The following is a 15,229-nucleotide window of genomic DNA, read 5'->3' as shown; positions in this document are numbered from 1 at the left end:
TCGCATGAATTGCAATATGACAGTTCAGACTCAGGTCGCATGGCAAAACATCAGACCTGTATCTGATTTAGGACCACATATGAAAGTGGCCCAAATCAGATTCCATGTGATTTGTGGTGTTCGCACTGTCGGGGAAAAAAAACAGACCTATGTCACATATGAAAAAAGTCTGAACGTAACCAAGCACTCATTCATCCGGTCATCCTCCCTGAGCTTTTGTGGATTCACTACCTGGTAGATATGGCATGTGGAGGGACAGGGAGCGGCCTTCCCAGCCAGCAATCCATTCAGTTTGAGCTTGTTGTTAACAACTAACAAGCAAATTATGACTTTGTATGACAGTGGATGGAAGACTAAAGTAAAAACTTACAAGAGTGGTACTTCTAAAGGTTTCACTGCATCTAGTGTATTGAGCATACATCTAGCTAAACTTCATCAGCTGTGTGTGTGTGTGTGTGTGTGTGTGTGTGTGTGTGTGTGTGTGTGTGTGTGTGTGTGTGTGTGTGTGTGTGTGTAGCTTGGCCACCCGCTTCATACAAGACTTTGTAAGACTTTCATACAAGAATTGTAGGACCATGAATCCTTTTTTTCCACACTTCACTCTTAAGTAGGACTTAAAAATTACTGCAGCTTCTGGGGGCCCAAAAATCACAACAGTACTTTTTTCTTTTAAGAAACTCCAGGTTTTTACCCATTTTTAATCAGATGCAAATGCACAGCCTTTTGCCAAGTGGCATCTTAACCTTATACTCTTCAAACTATGGCATTAAGTAAATGCTCCTTTTCGTTTTTATCAATCTGAAATGATCATTTCCTCTTGCATTATTAAAAATGTACCCTGCTTACCTGAATGCAGCTTCATTCTGTTCCAGCTGCACCTGGTCCAGCGTTGCACCCTGTATGGGGTTGACGAGACGCACCAGTGAGGCCCACTGTCCCGCTCCAGCTTTAGGTGCCCCAAATATGGCTTCTGGGAGATTCTCGTTGAGGAAGGCAGCAGCCATCTCAGCAGCCAGCTCTCGTTCATCCTCACCAGCAGCCTCCACCATCTCCTGCAGGTTCAAAAGAACAAAACAGGTCAGCTGGAGGGCTTAGCACGACCAACTTGGAAAAAGCTACTTGAAAAAACGTTGACACTAATGACTGCAGACCCCAACAGGTTGATTTACTACAATCTGAATAATGGAAAAACTGCTATACAATCAAGCAAGAGTTTAAAAATGTATGAGGTGTCAAAAAGGGGGTACGGATGTTTAGCATGGGTGGTCTCTAAACTTTATTAACTGTCTGGTTTACAGCATGGATCAAGATCTCTGCATGTACACTATGGCTGACAGGAAGTACTTTTTTATGATGCCTTTGTCTATGTCTCTGTTAGAGGTGTGTTTTCAGGTAAAACGATCAGTAGTCCTAGCTCTACAGGAGGCTCAAAACATGCTGGTGTTATAGTAAATGTACAAAGCTGTAAAGTGAAAAAACAATAAAAGATCTTAGCAACAGACCCTCTCTTTCCTCTAAATCTAAGATTTCACTGATGTTGCAGATCATACCTCTGCCATCTGTTGCTTCCGCTGAGCTTTGGTTGCCTCGGTGTAGGCATTGTGATCGGTCTCGATCAAAATGAGATTGTTGGTCTCCGGATGTATGACAAACTTCCTGGGAGTGTATTGCAGAGGAAATGCCACCTGGTTGAAGACGGCTCCTAACTTCTCCAAAGCCAAGATTCTGCCGGACAGATAGAGGAACAGGAAGGAGAAGGGAGGGACGGTTACAAATCATTTTTGACCTGAGGGGTACAACGGAGCTCTGATCATGGATATATGCCTCTCCACAACGCTGTTTTGGCTGGCCTTCAACAAACATTATTTAGAGGTCAGCCTGGGATTTCTGTTGAATTTCTGACCAACATCACAACACTAGATGAAAGTGTCATAGGCGATCAGGGAATGTGTTGTGATCATTAAATACCAAAACTTTCTTTTGATAAACTTTTATTTTCTTATTACAAATTTGTCAAAGTAGAAGATTTTTCTGTTCCCCTCACAACATTTTCCTACTTAAAATTTAGTTACTTTAAGGACTTCAACCATGTCCAGTTCCCTTTTGGATGAGACCTTTGAATTACCATGACCTGGATGACTGAGAACATCCATAGACAATCAACAAGTAATGACAAACAAGGCAGCCTAGGTCACAAACGCATTTATCAAACATGTCAGAGTTTATCCATACCTCAGTGTGTTGGTTGAAATGGCCACAATGCCTTCAGGGCACTGCTCTGATGCAAATCCAGAGGCGTACTCCAGAGTTTCATATGACAGAGGGGTGAGATGGAAGCGAGACTGGTACGAGTAGCTGAGCCAAGAGCGACTGGACATTGCCAGCACCTGTCGGGGACAATGGAGACAGACAATTTAACATTAGTGTCATGATCATTTGTTGACAAAAATCCCTGTAGGCCTTAGCTTATCAAATGTATCATTTAGAATTTAGCTGGAGTTATATTAGCATTGTTCACATCACATTTTGGTGTGTATTGGTTATAAGTAAATGTTTGAGGCACTTACAGCTTCCTGTCCCTGCATCCTGACTCTGAAGAGTTTGACAGGTCGTGACCCCAGGTAGCGTGTTCTGGTATCTGACAGGTCGCCTGTCACTGGGTCTAGCACAGTCCTCAGCAACACGCCGTTCTGAGAAAGGAGATCAAAGGAGATCAAACACACACATCAGTACATGTAATTGATTAGAGAACTCCAGGCCTCTGCACTGGACAACGGTGAAATTGTTTGATACTCCTTTTATGTGTAATTATATAAAGGAGTGATTAAAAGCCTAACCCCTGAAATCGGTTTGGTAAATAAGACAGAATACCTGAAGTCCTATGTTGAGGTAGAGGAAGCCGATGGTTCCCTTTTCTCCAAGCTCATCCTGTTTCTCAACCCCTCCCATCTCAACGATACACAGACTCTCTGGCTGGGCTGGAAGAGCCTGCATACTCAACGGCTGAAGGCAGTCCTGAACATGACAAAGATTCAGAGGGTTAAGATTATTTCAATATACAGAAGATAAAAAACAGACTCATTAAAGTGATGAGGGGTAAAAGAGATACTCTTGCTTTAATCAACCACTTGCATGTTTTGGCTAATTAAAAGCTGAATGGAAGTTTTGGAAACCAGTCCATTTTGAGTGAATAGCAGCACTTAAGTATTACTTAAATATTACTACAACACAGCCCACGAAGTTGGGCTCTCAACTTCTATGTTGCTTCCGTACTTGGCTGATCTATGTGGTTAGCAGTTTAGGTTACAGTTTTATCATTTCTTCAAGTTGATAGCTTTATTTATATTAGACATGTTATTATTTTAGCTGTGTAATATTGGACGTCTTGGAAGTCTTATGGAAGCATTAAATCCTTTAAAAGGGAAAAGGGCTGCTTCGCTGGTCATCTGACGAAAGCAGAAATACATTATTCATGTTGCACAAGGCTCTCCCCCGGGGCCGGGAGTAATTATGATATAAATAAACATGGATATTATCTTGTTGGTTACATGAGAAGAAATCAAAGTTTTGGCACAAGGGGATTTATGTCCATCATTGAAACCTCTTTTGATTGTAGTTACAGACCAGATACTGGTGTGTTGTAACATTTATTTGGTGCAATTATTTTTGTCTTGCATCCAAATAGCAGAAATGATTTGGTAATTAAGTCTGAGGCAATGGTACAAAGAGAACAGAACTGGGTGTTTGTGTTCATACCGAAGGGTCCAAGGAGATGATTCGGACGGTGTTGTCAACCAGTCCAACAGCCAGGAATCGTGAACGTTGCTCACCAGGTGGAACGTTAGCCAAGCTCATGCAAACCACGTCTGCAGACATCTCCTTCCGCTCAGTGTACTCATTCAGCTGGCCGGACTAGAGAGAAGAAGAGGATGGAGACAAAGACAGAGACAGTTTTACAACACAGATCACCTCACCTTAGTTTCAATGTTCAATACTTGTTTTGTTAAATCTTAACTTAAATTGTTAGATCATTATGCAGATTGTGTAAAGTGGCCTTTCTTTAAGCTTGCAGTCAGAGGTGAGGTTTTAGTCAACAAAGGCTCAGGGGTTTCTTGTCTTTCACTAAAGTTTTCCAAAAAACCTTAGAAAACGACATTTTGTTACTGAAGGCTCCCTTAAATCTTTCTTACATTTGAGATCAGAATTTGGAATTCCCAAACAGGAATTTTATAAATATTAACAAATTCGTAACTTGATTACTACTCTGAAAAGAGCAGGACGTCTGTCTCTGGGGCTGTCAAGGATGGAGGAGATTCTGGAGAACTCCACATCATTGAAAGGGAAAATTTCGTCAATCTACAGTGCTCTGTTAGAACATCATAGTTCCTCCTTGACACCTCTGAAGGCTATATGGCAAAAAGATCTGGGATTTGATCGTAGTGGTGACCAATGGGATGTTATGTGTCAAAATGTCTTTACTGCACTGTCCTGTAATAAAATAATTGAACAAAATTATAAATTTATGCACAGAATGTACCTTACCCCACTACGTTTAAGTAAGATATATCCTAACTCTTCCTCCAGATGCCACCGATGTAAAACATGTACTGCGTCAATCATCCATGTTTTTTGGGAATGCAGAAAATTAAAACACAAACACAAAGAGGTACATGATCTGACTGTTAAGGTGCTGAAAATTCCGTTGGACATTTCGCCAGTACGGTACCTCTTTGGTTCAGAACTGGACAGGACACTAGACCCCATGTCAACAAAGAGGATTGGCATAATATCATATATTGCTAAGAAGTGCATTTTGCTCAACTGGAACCAGCAAAGACCCCCAACATTTAATTTGTTCAAACAAATTTATATACGATACACTACAACTGGAACAACGCACCTACACCTTAAAAATAAGGGGGAAATCTTCCTGAGAACTTGGGAACCTCTTATGGACCTCTGACCATTCACCTCGCCTGATTGGATGTGCTTTGAGACATTTCTACTGTGATGACCATACTGAAACTATCACTAGTATTATTATTATTATTATTATTATTATTTACTATTATTGTTTTTTTTGTTTGTTTGTTTGTTTGTTTGTTTGTTTGTTTTCTCTCTCTACTCTATTCTAATGTTGTGTCTTTGTTTTTCCCTTGAGACATTATTATTTTATTTCATGTTTACTATTTGTGTACCTGTTTGGGTAGGTTTGTTAAATGATAAAAATAAATAAATAAATAATTGGAAAAAAAAGAAAACAAAATTTTGAATTTGTGGCTTGTTAAATGTGTCGTCAATGCACCATCAGGTATGAATTACTGGACATGTTAAGTCAAAACCAAAATCATAAAAAAATTAAATGCAAAATAAATTTATTGATATACTTTTTTTTTCTTTCTGTAATAATGTAATTTGCATAAGTGCATACAGTATTTGTAAGTGCACATAATACAAACACAAAACAAACTCTACAATCTTACCGGGTCCATCTCAAAGTACACCAGCTCCCCTCCAGTGAGTGCGATGACAACCTGTCGCTGGTTCACAGCGCAGCGGACAATGGTTTTTTTGCCTGGAGTCTTCCACTCATTCACACGCTTGTCAGCTCGGATGTGGCGGATACCGTCTGGGTACACCTGTACGGTAAAACAGGAGAACGGGCAAAAGAAATACGATGGATAGAAATAAGTTACAGGTTGGTTAAATGTAGATATTAATTAGTATTTACTATTTTCTTATTCAAACACAATATGCTGCACATTTTTGTTAACTTGTACATGTACAGTAAGAGGGATCAGTATACACAAGATGTTGCAGTCATGTGTGTTGCAATTCCAAATACTTTGCCAATATGTAAATATACCATTCAACTTAAAGCAAAGATTCACCGCAAGCAAGCAGTCAATACTTATTGGTTAAGATGCATAAATCTTTTTGTAGCTGGCGTTACAAATCACTCTCTTTAGGCAACTTAAAGGTTAGTTTCCAGCATCATTAGAGTAATAAATGAAGATGATGTTACAGGTACATTGCACCCACCTGTACTAAGGCGTCTTCACCAAGCAGAGAGCAGGAGAGAGTGGGTGTTGTTCCCAGAAATCCAGAATCAGTCACTTCTTCTACAGTCTCCCCGATGGACAGAACCAGAGTGGCGTTCACGAAAGACACAATAATGTAGGCATCAAACTCATCTATTAAAAAAAGAAATGACAAAGACAACAAAGTACTGATTAGAAAACGAAGGCTAATGGAGTTGTAATGTCTGATCAATATATAAAAAAAGCTAATTATCTGGGTGGGCAGAGACAGAGTCACACGGACAAACACACTTAATAGTAAAAATTCTAATTAATTATAGTCTATGTAATATGTACCGATATGCTTCCTATCCAATGTGTTTTCCCCCTGTTTTATAGCACTTAACATAATGTACTGAAGGCTCTAGGAATTATGGTTTCTACTTTAAATCACTTTAAACAGGATTATGCACACAATGATCTCCTGCAGCCAGTTAGCAGCCAGCCGCACTTTGTGAACATGCCTTACACGCAAAGTAACAGAAAGAAAGAGAGTAACATGATGACCTACAAGACGTAAGCTGTGGCTTTCAGCTGCAAAAAGAGTGAAGGTTCTAGTTTTTTCTTTTGTGACTTTTACATTGATCTAAAATCTTCCGCAGCTGCCAGCTGCAGGCCCTCGTTTCATAGGGCTAACGAAAACAGGCCAAACATTTTTGAAAGAGAGACAAATTACCTTGTGAAAGCGCATATCTTATAAACACAAAACCCTCTAAATTAAAATTAAAAACATGTTGGTCGAGTCTTTTTCAAGCCCAATTTGACTGACTGGTTAATACACGGACATCAGAACAATGACTGAATCGAACATCCGTTTTACAATGCCTTTGAAAGGTTTGTGGACGTAGCAGTTCAAAAAGTCTAAACAGTGAAATTAATTTGTTCCAACAGCTTTAAGGTGAAATTAATGTAATAAATATCACCCACCACCTGACTGGAAGCTGACATTCTAAATTAAATTCTCAAGAGTTTATAAAAACAGGATCTACCTTCCACATGTCTGCGTACTGTCCACACAGCATTTGGGTTACCGGGCAGCTCAGACACAGCCATCTCTGACACCTGATAGAGAAGGATACGGAGGGAAGTAGAGAAAGAACAAAGGTGAAGAGGAGTTAAAATGTATTATGACATTGTAAGGGCTTAATCCAAACATGTTAGTGAGTTATGATATATATATATGATATGATATATGTTTATATGACAGTTTATTTGACAGTTTCCCAAGTTAAAAGGAATCCCACACATCAGGTGTGAATCAAAACCAGCTGGGCTTCAAAGAAAAACTACAATATTTATAAATGGATAAAGATAATATCTCATCGTGCATTAGCTCCCCCTTCCCTCCTGAAAATAGAGGACTAACCAAACACTTAAAGTATTTTGAAATCAGGTTAATTCTATACAAAGCAAACATTATTTGTCCAGAAACTGCCTGCATACAAATGAGGGGAAGGCTACAGAAAAATCAGCAACACAGCTCTGGAAACGGAGTGTTTTTTCTCTTGAAATATGAGAATTTAAAATCAGTGTTTACTGTTAATTCTACAAAGACACAATCCAACTTAGCAAGGACACATCAGACACTCTGCAGTGTACTGCGTGTCCCGCCGTCATACTTCAGTTTATATGTTTTTTAAGTCTTTTTAGCGCCATCTCATGGTGACACACTGCATTGAATGAATGGCACTTAAATGGGCATGTTTATTGTGGAATCTAGACACGGTCCATCAAGTAAATTTCTCCCAGTGGAAGATCAATATGGTTTAAGCTACAGGAAGCAGGCGAGGAGGGCAACTGAAAGCCAGAGACAATCCAGCACTTTTAGATAGCTACCGCTGTAAGTGCATCACACAACACTCATCTGGCCTACGATCACATCCCATGTAGTGCTAACCAATAAACTGCATTTTCAGCATCATCACAATGCAAAACATGCTCGATGACTGCAAAACTGACTGCAAAAGGAAGTCTGAAACGCTATAATGGGTAAGTAAAATGATATGGGACAGGTCCCATAAATTTACATTCAGCATGTGACCTTTTAGCTAACCATAAGCTACCCTTAGATTAATTGGAATCAATTTGTCATTGACTGCAAGGTTTGCTAGTGGGATGGCAGAGAATGGAAAGGGACAAGTGTGGAAAATGTGTTTGGAAGAAGAACAGCGCTCCTGCAATTTGGACTTATTTTTGATACAGGAGAAATAATGGTCTGAACACAAATACACACAAGAAAAATAACAATACACAATAAAAAATGCTAAACATGTTTACCTGTTAAAATAGAAAGACATGATAGGCTACTGCAGGACTTTGTACTCAACAAACTGGTAACAGATACAGAACCAGATGTGCCAAACTTTGTTGCAATGTTTATACGCAGTGAGTAGCACTTTCTCTGGTGGGGTAGAGAAATATCAAACAGAGGACTTTGTGTTTGTGCTGAATTCAGATAGAAACATAAACTCTTCAGCTTTAATTCAGAGAAGAGACATGAAAGAACTCATCATTTTTCAGCCAGCAGAGTGTGCGTCTGCGTGTTCATATGTCCTTGCCTAAACGTATGTTACATGTGATGTTAAGTGTGTGTTTGTACCTCTAGTCCATGTCTAAGGACCCTCAGAGTAGACCGGGGTCCTCGTCCGCAGGCAACATACAACTGTGGCGTGTCTTCATTGGCCAAATCAGCAATCTGCCAAAAAACAGAAAGAGAGGTCAATGAGCAGCAATTTAATTATTATTACAGTAACACAGCTATAGTGTATTTTGGAGGCTAGGGTGGATGTGCATAAACACATGCAATCTCACACAAACACACACTAACCTGGCAAGACATGATGGGTGATAAGTTCTCCTGTTCATCAACCAGCACAAGGTTCTTGAGGGGACGGGGCTGGAAGAAGAAGGTGTCTCCCTCTTCTAGTGGCATTGCAGAGGAAAACTCAGGCTCGTCATCATCATCACCCAAGTGGGCTATTTGGTAAAGGTAACTAGAAAGAAAAAGATGGAACAGCATGAGCAGGGTTGGAGAGAAACTAGAATTGCTGCCCAGTTATTGTATGTCTGTAACTATTCAAAGTTGCAGTTTACATCTTGTCATGTGATTTCCAAAAGAATGGCGTTGGATTTTTTTTCTACATTTAAAGTAATTTAGAGAATACATCAGCCTAAAAGTATAAAGACAGCTTCAGCAGAAATACATTAAACAGCAGAGGTCCCATAACAATCCTTTACAGAAAGGACATATCACCAGAGAACATCTCCCTCTGCATTTCTCTGCAGAGCATGTGACAAAGAGACAGGCAAGGGGGAAGATGAGGGGAGAACCAGATGTTGTAAATTCCCTACCGGTGACCTTGCATTCACAGGAAACACATTCTGACACAGAAAGGTAGATTTTTGACCTTTCGGTTAAAAAGATGTCATCACTTCATCATTTGATCCTACTGGACATCTGTTTGAAATTGTGTCATAACTAGCATGAAATAGTGAGTTATGGACAAAGAAGTACTTTGAGAGATCAAAGAGACTTTTGACAACCAGAAGATAATCGGTTCATCCTTGATTTTAACTTTCGTGGCAAATTTGAAGTTGAATTTTTCTCTAGGGAAACCTAAAATATTGTGCTTCCAGGAATGGGACAGGCTGACAACCAGAAAAAACAGAATGCCTCAGAGGAATAAAGACAGAGAAAACAAAGAAATCAAAAGAAAATAATTTTGCACAAAAGAGGACATTCTTATACCAATCTGAATTTCTTTAAGTGTAGAAATTAAGAACAAAAGGACCTTCGATACTAATTTACTATGAGTAAATGCTGACAAGCGACTTACTGGTTTCCAAACTCTGAAGACACAAACAGGAAGCCAGTCTTCAGGACACACATGGCTGTTGCCACAGGGATCGTGTCAAAGTACTTGAGCCTGATTTCTGTGACCTGAAACACAACACAGAACTCTTTGAAACAAACATGTTTGAGCTGAAACACTTAGTTGATATATCAATCCACAAAACAATCATCATCTTTTAACTGATTTATATTGTTTGTTTTTCTCTGTTTCACATTCTAACTCCAGTGTCATGTGTATGCAGCAACTGGTAAAAATTAGATTTGGATAAAGCTTTTGTTTCACTGTGTAACTGATTTTGACCTTGTTGAAGTGGAAAAAGACAGCACTACAGAGGTATGTTCCTCCATCTTTCCTTAGTCTGTGCTCACCATTTCCTCATCTGTTTCCAGGGTAACCTTAAAGATGTCTCCCTGCTCAGTCTGAGCCAAGAAGAAGAACATGGACTTGGTCTTGTGGGTGGCTGAGCAGACAAATATCATGCCACGCTCCGGGTCATCCAGGTCATTCTGTATGATAGCACAAATGAGGAAAATTACAATGATTTTAACACAACTTCCAAATAATCAGGGGAAAACACTACTCACGTGATAACAAAAAAGATATTAAACTATATCTTTAATCCCAACAATCAAGAGATTTGTAAAGGTTTGATACTTATAGGAAGCTGTTATAGAGCAATCTTTCTTCTTCATAATGTGTTACTGTATGAAGGACTCACCCTGCGTCGCGGGATGGGACAGCGGATGTCAGGCTGGTCTCCAAAGTTCTTGTAAGTGATGTAGTTTTCAGAGCAGATCAGAACTCCACTGGGTCCATCTGAGCCTCCGGGAACTAGACAGAAAGAAGCTTTAAGTGGGTATGCCTTTCTTTTTATCAACGATCACAACTACAGTGAATCAGTAGGACTCAAAAAGAGCAGGATGGGCTGTGATTTACAGTCTAAGCTTTCCCTTTACTACTTTAACTTGCTCTTTAATGTGTCTCTTTAAAAACGTGTGCTGAGATCAGAGAGGGTAAATCTTTCTCCAGTGCTAGTCAGAGAAGAGACATGAAAAACTCATCACATCTTCAACACTTTAATGGTGTAATTATCCTTTGAAATCAAAGACGTTACAGCCAATCCTGCGTGTAGGTCCTTCTGAATACAAATCCAAACCTAAATGGCTGCATATTCTAAAGAAACATCCTTTTTCATTTCCACTGTTGACACATCAGCCTGTTTTTGGCTCCAACATGAAGCAACAGATATGAATGCTAGTTTCAATTACAGCAACTACTGAAGTAGCAGATAGTGATGCGACTATTCTTTCATCACTGGTGTCTGCAGCCAAATGTGTCTGAACTCTTACCAGTGATGAGGAAATTTCCGTGCTCTTCCAAAGCCTCACTGTACTTGCGGACCACGTGATTCAGCCCGAGGTCCAGCTCGTAGAAGGTGAGTGTCTGTTGTGTGTTAGCGGCAGCTTCTCCTGTCGGGTCATTGTCAGCTTCCTGGTAAGACCAATTATAAACACACAGGGTCAGAGGTTTTCATAATAAGTCCACTGTTAGTCACTACTAGGGCGATGGCAACTTTAAACTAACAATGGCAACATTTAAATACTTGAGGTGGCAGCATATTCAGCCAAAATATTACCAATAACACTTGAGATCAGAGATGTTATATCTTTCTCCAGTGATAGTCAGAGAAGAGACATGAAAATCTCATCACATCTACAACAAAAAGCCTTTTTGTTTTCTTATAACCTGGAGTTTGTATCACCTTACCTCATAGTCCATTTCAAGGCAGGCAAACATGGGATTTTCAAAGCCGACATCAACTCCTACTACATGGTAAACCAGTGTGTTTGCTTTGTGTGCCTCCAGTGGAGAGGAGATGGTCAGTCTTGCAGCTGCATCTCTGTTCAGAATATAAACCAGCTTCTGTTTCTCTATCGCTCCTAAACAAGAGAAAGAATGAAAGCATCCAATGTTTAATGCCATTTCACACACTATCATGCAGTTTAAATATAAATTACTGTGCTTTAAAGCTCCTGTGAGGAGTCTTTCACTGGTAATGAAGCAGACTGAGATTAATTCTGATTACTCTATACGAGCGACAAAAGCAAACCAGACCATCAGTGACAAGACTGATTATTTCTGCTGGTGGGGGGGGGGGGTAGGTGTGTGTCAGACGAACTGCACGCTCCCTTTGTTTACATCTTCCAGGGCAAAAAGTTAAAGTGAGTGATACATATGACTGTTAAAGAAAGCAGGATGAGATTTTTTTATTAAAAAAACACCACTTAAGCATGTACAGGACAGAATCAGCAAAGTGATAAGAGATACGGTTTTGTCCACATGGGGAGCCCAAATCAACACAAACTGAAAGTTCCTCACAGGAGCTTTAAGACAAAAACATTCTGCACAGAATAAGCACTACACATTAATATTACATTGTTTAAAAAAAAAAAGTAATCATTCTCATAAATTCTGTAAAGACAGTACATACAGTAAACTGTTCCTAATACACGTTTATAAACAGGTTTAAGATTATATTAAATAGCGTTTCTAACACACACACGCATACACAAGTATACTAATCAACTTGTGTTTTATCTGACAGGTCTTTCAGGAGATTTAGAGTTTTCATGGGGATATCTAAACTCTTTGGTATTATGTTCTTACCTATCATAACAGCTCTGCCTTTCGGGTCAACAGCCAGGAACTGGCCGGGGACGATGCGTCTGCAGCCGCTCTTCCCAAATGTTTCCTGATGAATCTTCTCAAACATGTTTTTTGATGGATGATATTCCAGGATCACAATACGACCACTGTCACTTCCAACAACAATGTAATCTAGAAACACATACAAGGTGGGAAATTTGACACAATTATTTCCTCGCGCTGCATCAGTAAATAAATTCTAGACAGTCAGACATGCTTATGCTGTCAGGGTGGTGGCAACTTCAAGCTAAAAATGACAGTTCTGGTGTAATAATTGAATGTATAGGCAGAGATCAGAGATGTTAAATCTTTCCCCACTGATAATCAGAGCAGAGACATTACAAACTCCTCATATACACAAAACAAGCCTGTTTCTTAAAAGCAAAACTCTGATAAAAAACTGAGTTTTCATTGGCTCAGTTTGCAAACATGGGCATGTACGTGCACACACCCTCAGTTTCGTACCTTTGGTTCCTCCCGTGAGTCTGAAGGCCATCAGGGACCTAACGATGCCAAACACCTCCACTGTTAGCAGCGTGTGCACCTTTCCTGTGTTGGCATCTGGCCGCAACAATTCCAAGATCTTTCCTCTTGAGACAACAATCTCCTGCATCTTGGTTCCTACAAGGAGACAAACTTCTCTTTTCAGCATGTGTCAGGTTTCAACTATCAACTAAAAAGAAACACTGCATGGCTTCTCCCTTTGATAGGTATGAATCACGGTTGAAACAAGTTAATGTTACTCCCAACATTTTAAAGACTATATTTTCACGTTTCCCATTCACAAAAAGTTTAAATACATTTACTTCAAACTAGAAGTGTTACAAGTTAACCTTGTTTCAAACATTTTTTTGCAGTTCTGTGAATTTTCTCAGAATTTTGTAATTTTAACACACAAATAGTGTATGCGCTGTATATTAAGGTGATACTTTGGGGGTTGCATTTCTTTCCACATAACACAGACCAATTCAGAATGAACTAAGACTCTTTAGCTATATAAATTAGGCACAGACTGATTCACAGCTATGCACCCATTGCATTGTAATAATTCATATAGCTTATAAAGCAGATATTTCTGTCCACAGAAACCTAAAAATTCTTCCACATAACACACATCTAAAGTCCTTTACGCTCTGTGTTTGGCTCAATGACTCTCTGGACCTACTAAAGAGAAATGTCAGGGCAGACTCAAGATCACCGTAACAAAGACGAAAAGAAAGCAGTGTTCACCTGAGAAGTTTCCATGGATGGCGTGAGTGATGCCCGTGGCACGCTGTAAGGTGATGTTGTACAGAAACATGGCTCCGTTTCTGTGGCCTCCCCTCAAGGTTCTTCAGGGGCTGCAAACAGAGCACTAAGCCCAACTAAAAACTGCAATGAAAACATGTATAATAAATGATTGGGTTGAGAAATAGACATAAAAATGAGGTTACTGCTATGCAGAGTTTCTTTCCTTTGACCAGTCTTTTAAGTGATTTCGTGATTGGCATTGTGTTGACTGTTAAAGAGGGATATTCAAACTGAACTATGCTGTAGGTTGAGGAAGTAACTTCGCGCTCTGGTAAATTAGTAACCTTCCAAAAACTTTATAAACTCTTACAAATAATACCGCTCACAAAAAAATAGAGTGTTAGATTGTTTACTGAAAATGAAGAATTAACTTGATACTGTTTAGTACTAACCGAAGAACACAGCTAACGTTAGCTTAGCAAATGGAAGACGAACTTTACGTTTAGCATAGTCTGGGTACCCGTTATTTACGTTTTTCTGCAAACTTAGCTGTCCAGTTGCAAGGCAATAACAACACAACGTCCCGTATCATTTACGTTAAAACATAAGTAGCTTAACTTAGCTTTAAAATTGGGCTATATAGCTCATGTATCAACTTATACTCTGCGGACTGAGAGCCCATTCATTGAAAGCGCCACTTTTGCCTGACGCTATCCATTGTTTTCTTGCTCTATTACATAAGTCCCTGCACACTTTACATGCATTATATGTCCATTTCATAACTGACAACCTGTACATTCGTAAAATTAAATATTTACCGGCGTATTAATTAGGATGATTCAGATTTTAGATGGATAAAGTGTCCTAAATCCAAACAATATTCCTGTTTCGCCGTGAGCCAACGATGAGCCGCCGTTTGGGGGTCCTTCGTCAGTCTCAATGACGTCACGTGAGGTGTCCAAAAAATGCCTGTCAGTAATCTGCGACATACTGAAGTACCGACGAATTTCCAGCAGATGTTGACAAAGACCCCAAGATTAATGACTCTTACTACTGCTACACACACGTGAAGAACGTGCCTTGTAATTTTTTGGATGTTGTTTTTGTCTTTATTCATACACTTACAAAATAGCGAGCCATTCTAACCCCTTGTTCTTAGCTCATATTTGTCTTATTCTGATTATAGTGTTTTTAACACATTAATGACCATCAACTAAATTTAGTATCTTAAGGAAAAGTCCCACAGAATATTTTTCTGTTGGAGGTGGAAATACAACATTTCTGTGGAAACAAAATATTATAAAAATAAACAAAAACAAAATATTCAAAACAAAATTAAAATTTTTGATTTTGAATATT

General features: G+C 39.3%; 1 protein-coding gene across 1 annotated transcript in view; it reads right to left on the bottom strand.

Annotated features, from left to right (window-relative positions):
- sf3b3 (splicing factor 3b, subunit 3) overlaps positions 1 to 14,777 on the bottom strand; it is a 29,685-nt gene extending 14,908 nt beyond the window's left edge. The window contains exons 1-20 of the mRNA XM_069686890.1: positions 14,689 to 14,777; positions 13,871 to 14,011; positions 13,106 to 13,261; positions 12,602 to 12,772; positions 11,702 to 11,874; positions 11,284 to 11,425; positions 10,653 to 10,765; positions 10,303 to 10,440; positions 9,917 to 10,020; positions 8,908 to 9,073; positions 8,680 to 8,775; positions 7,070 to 7,142; positions 6,043 to 6,194; positions 5,484 to 5,639; positions 3,757 to 3,912; positions 2,872 to 3,015; positions 2,568 to 2,690; positions 2,233 to 2,387; positions 1,551 to 1,725; positions 847 to 1,052 (exon numbers count right to left, since the gene is read on the bottom strand). Coding sequence (XP_069542991.1) covers positions 847 to 1,052; positions 1,551 to 1,725; positions 2,233 to 2,387; positions 2,568 to 2,690; positions 2,872 to 3,015; positions 3,757 to 3,912; positions 5,484 to 5,639; positions 6,043 to 6,194; positions 7,070 to 7,142; positions 8,680 to 8,775; positions 8,908 to 9,073; positions 9,917 to 10,020; positions 10,303 to 10,440; positions 10,653 to 10,765; positions 11,284 to 11,425; positions 11,702 to 11,874; positions 12,602 to 12,772; positions 13,106 to 13,261; positions 13,871 to 13,940 — 2,669 coding nt within the window. The 5' untranslated portion in view covers positions 13,941 to 14,011; positions 14,689 to 14,777. The remainder of the gene's footprint in view (positions 1 to 846; positions 1,053 to 1,550; positions 1,726 to 2,232; positions 2,388 to 2,567; positions 2,691 to 2,871; positions 3,016 to 3,756; positions 3,913 to 5,483; positions 5,640 to 6,042; positions 6,195 to 7,069; positions 7,143 to 8,679; positions 8,776 to 8,907; positions 9,074 to 9,916; positions 10,021 to 10,302; positions 10,441 to 10,652; positions 10,766 to 11,283; positions 11,426 to 11,701; positions 11,875 to 12,601; positions 12,773 to 13,105; positions 13,262 to 13,870; positions 14,012 to 14,688) is intronic.
- Positions 14,778 to 15,229: the final 452 nt, after the last annotated feature.

The sequence above is a fragment of the Semicossyphus pulcher genome, unplaced genomic scaffold, assembly GCF_022749685.1.
Source record: "Semicossyphus pulcher isolate SPU_LCO1_2020_fin unplaced genomic scaffold, fSemPul1.0.p SCAF_8, whole genome shotgun sequence".
Taxonomy (NCBI): Eukaryota; Metazoa; Chordata; class Actinopteri; order Labriformes; family Labridae; genus Semicossyphus; species Semicossyphus pulcher.
This window is presented reverse-complemented; position numbering and strand designations above follow the sequence as displayed.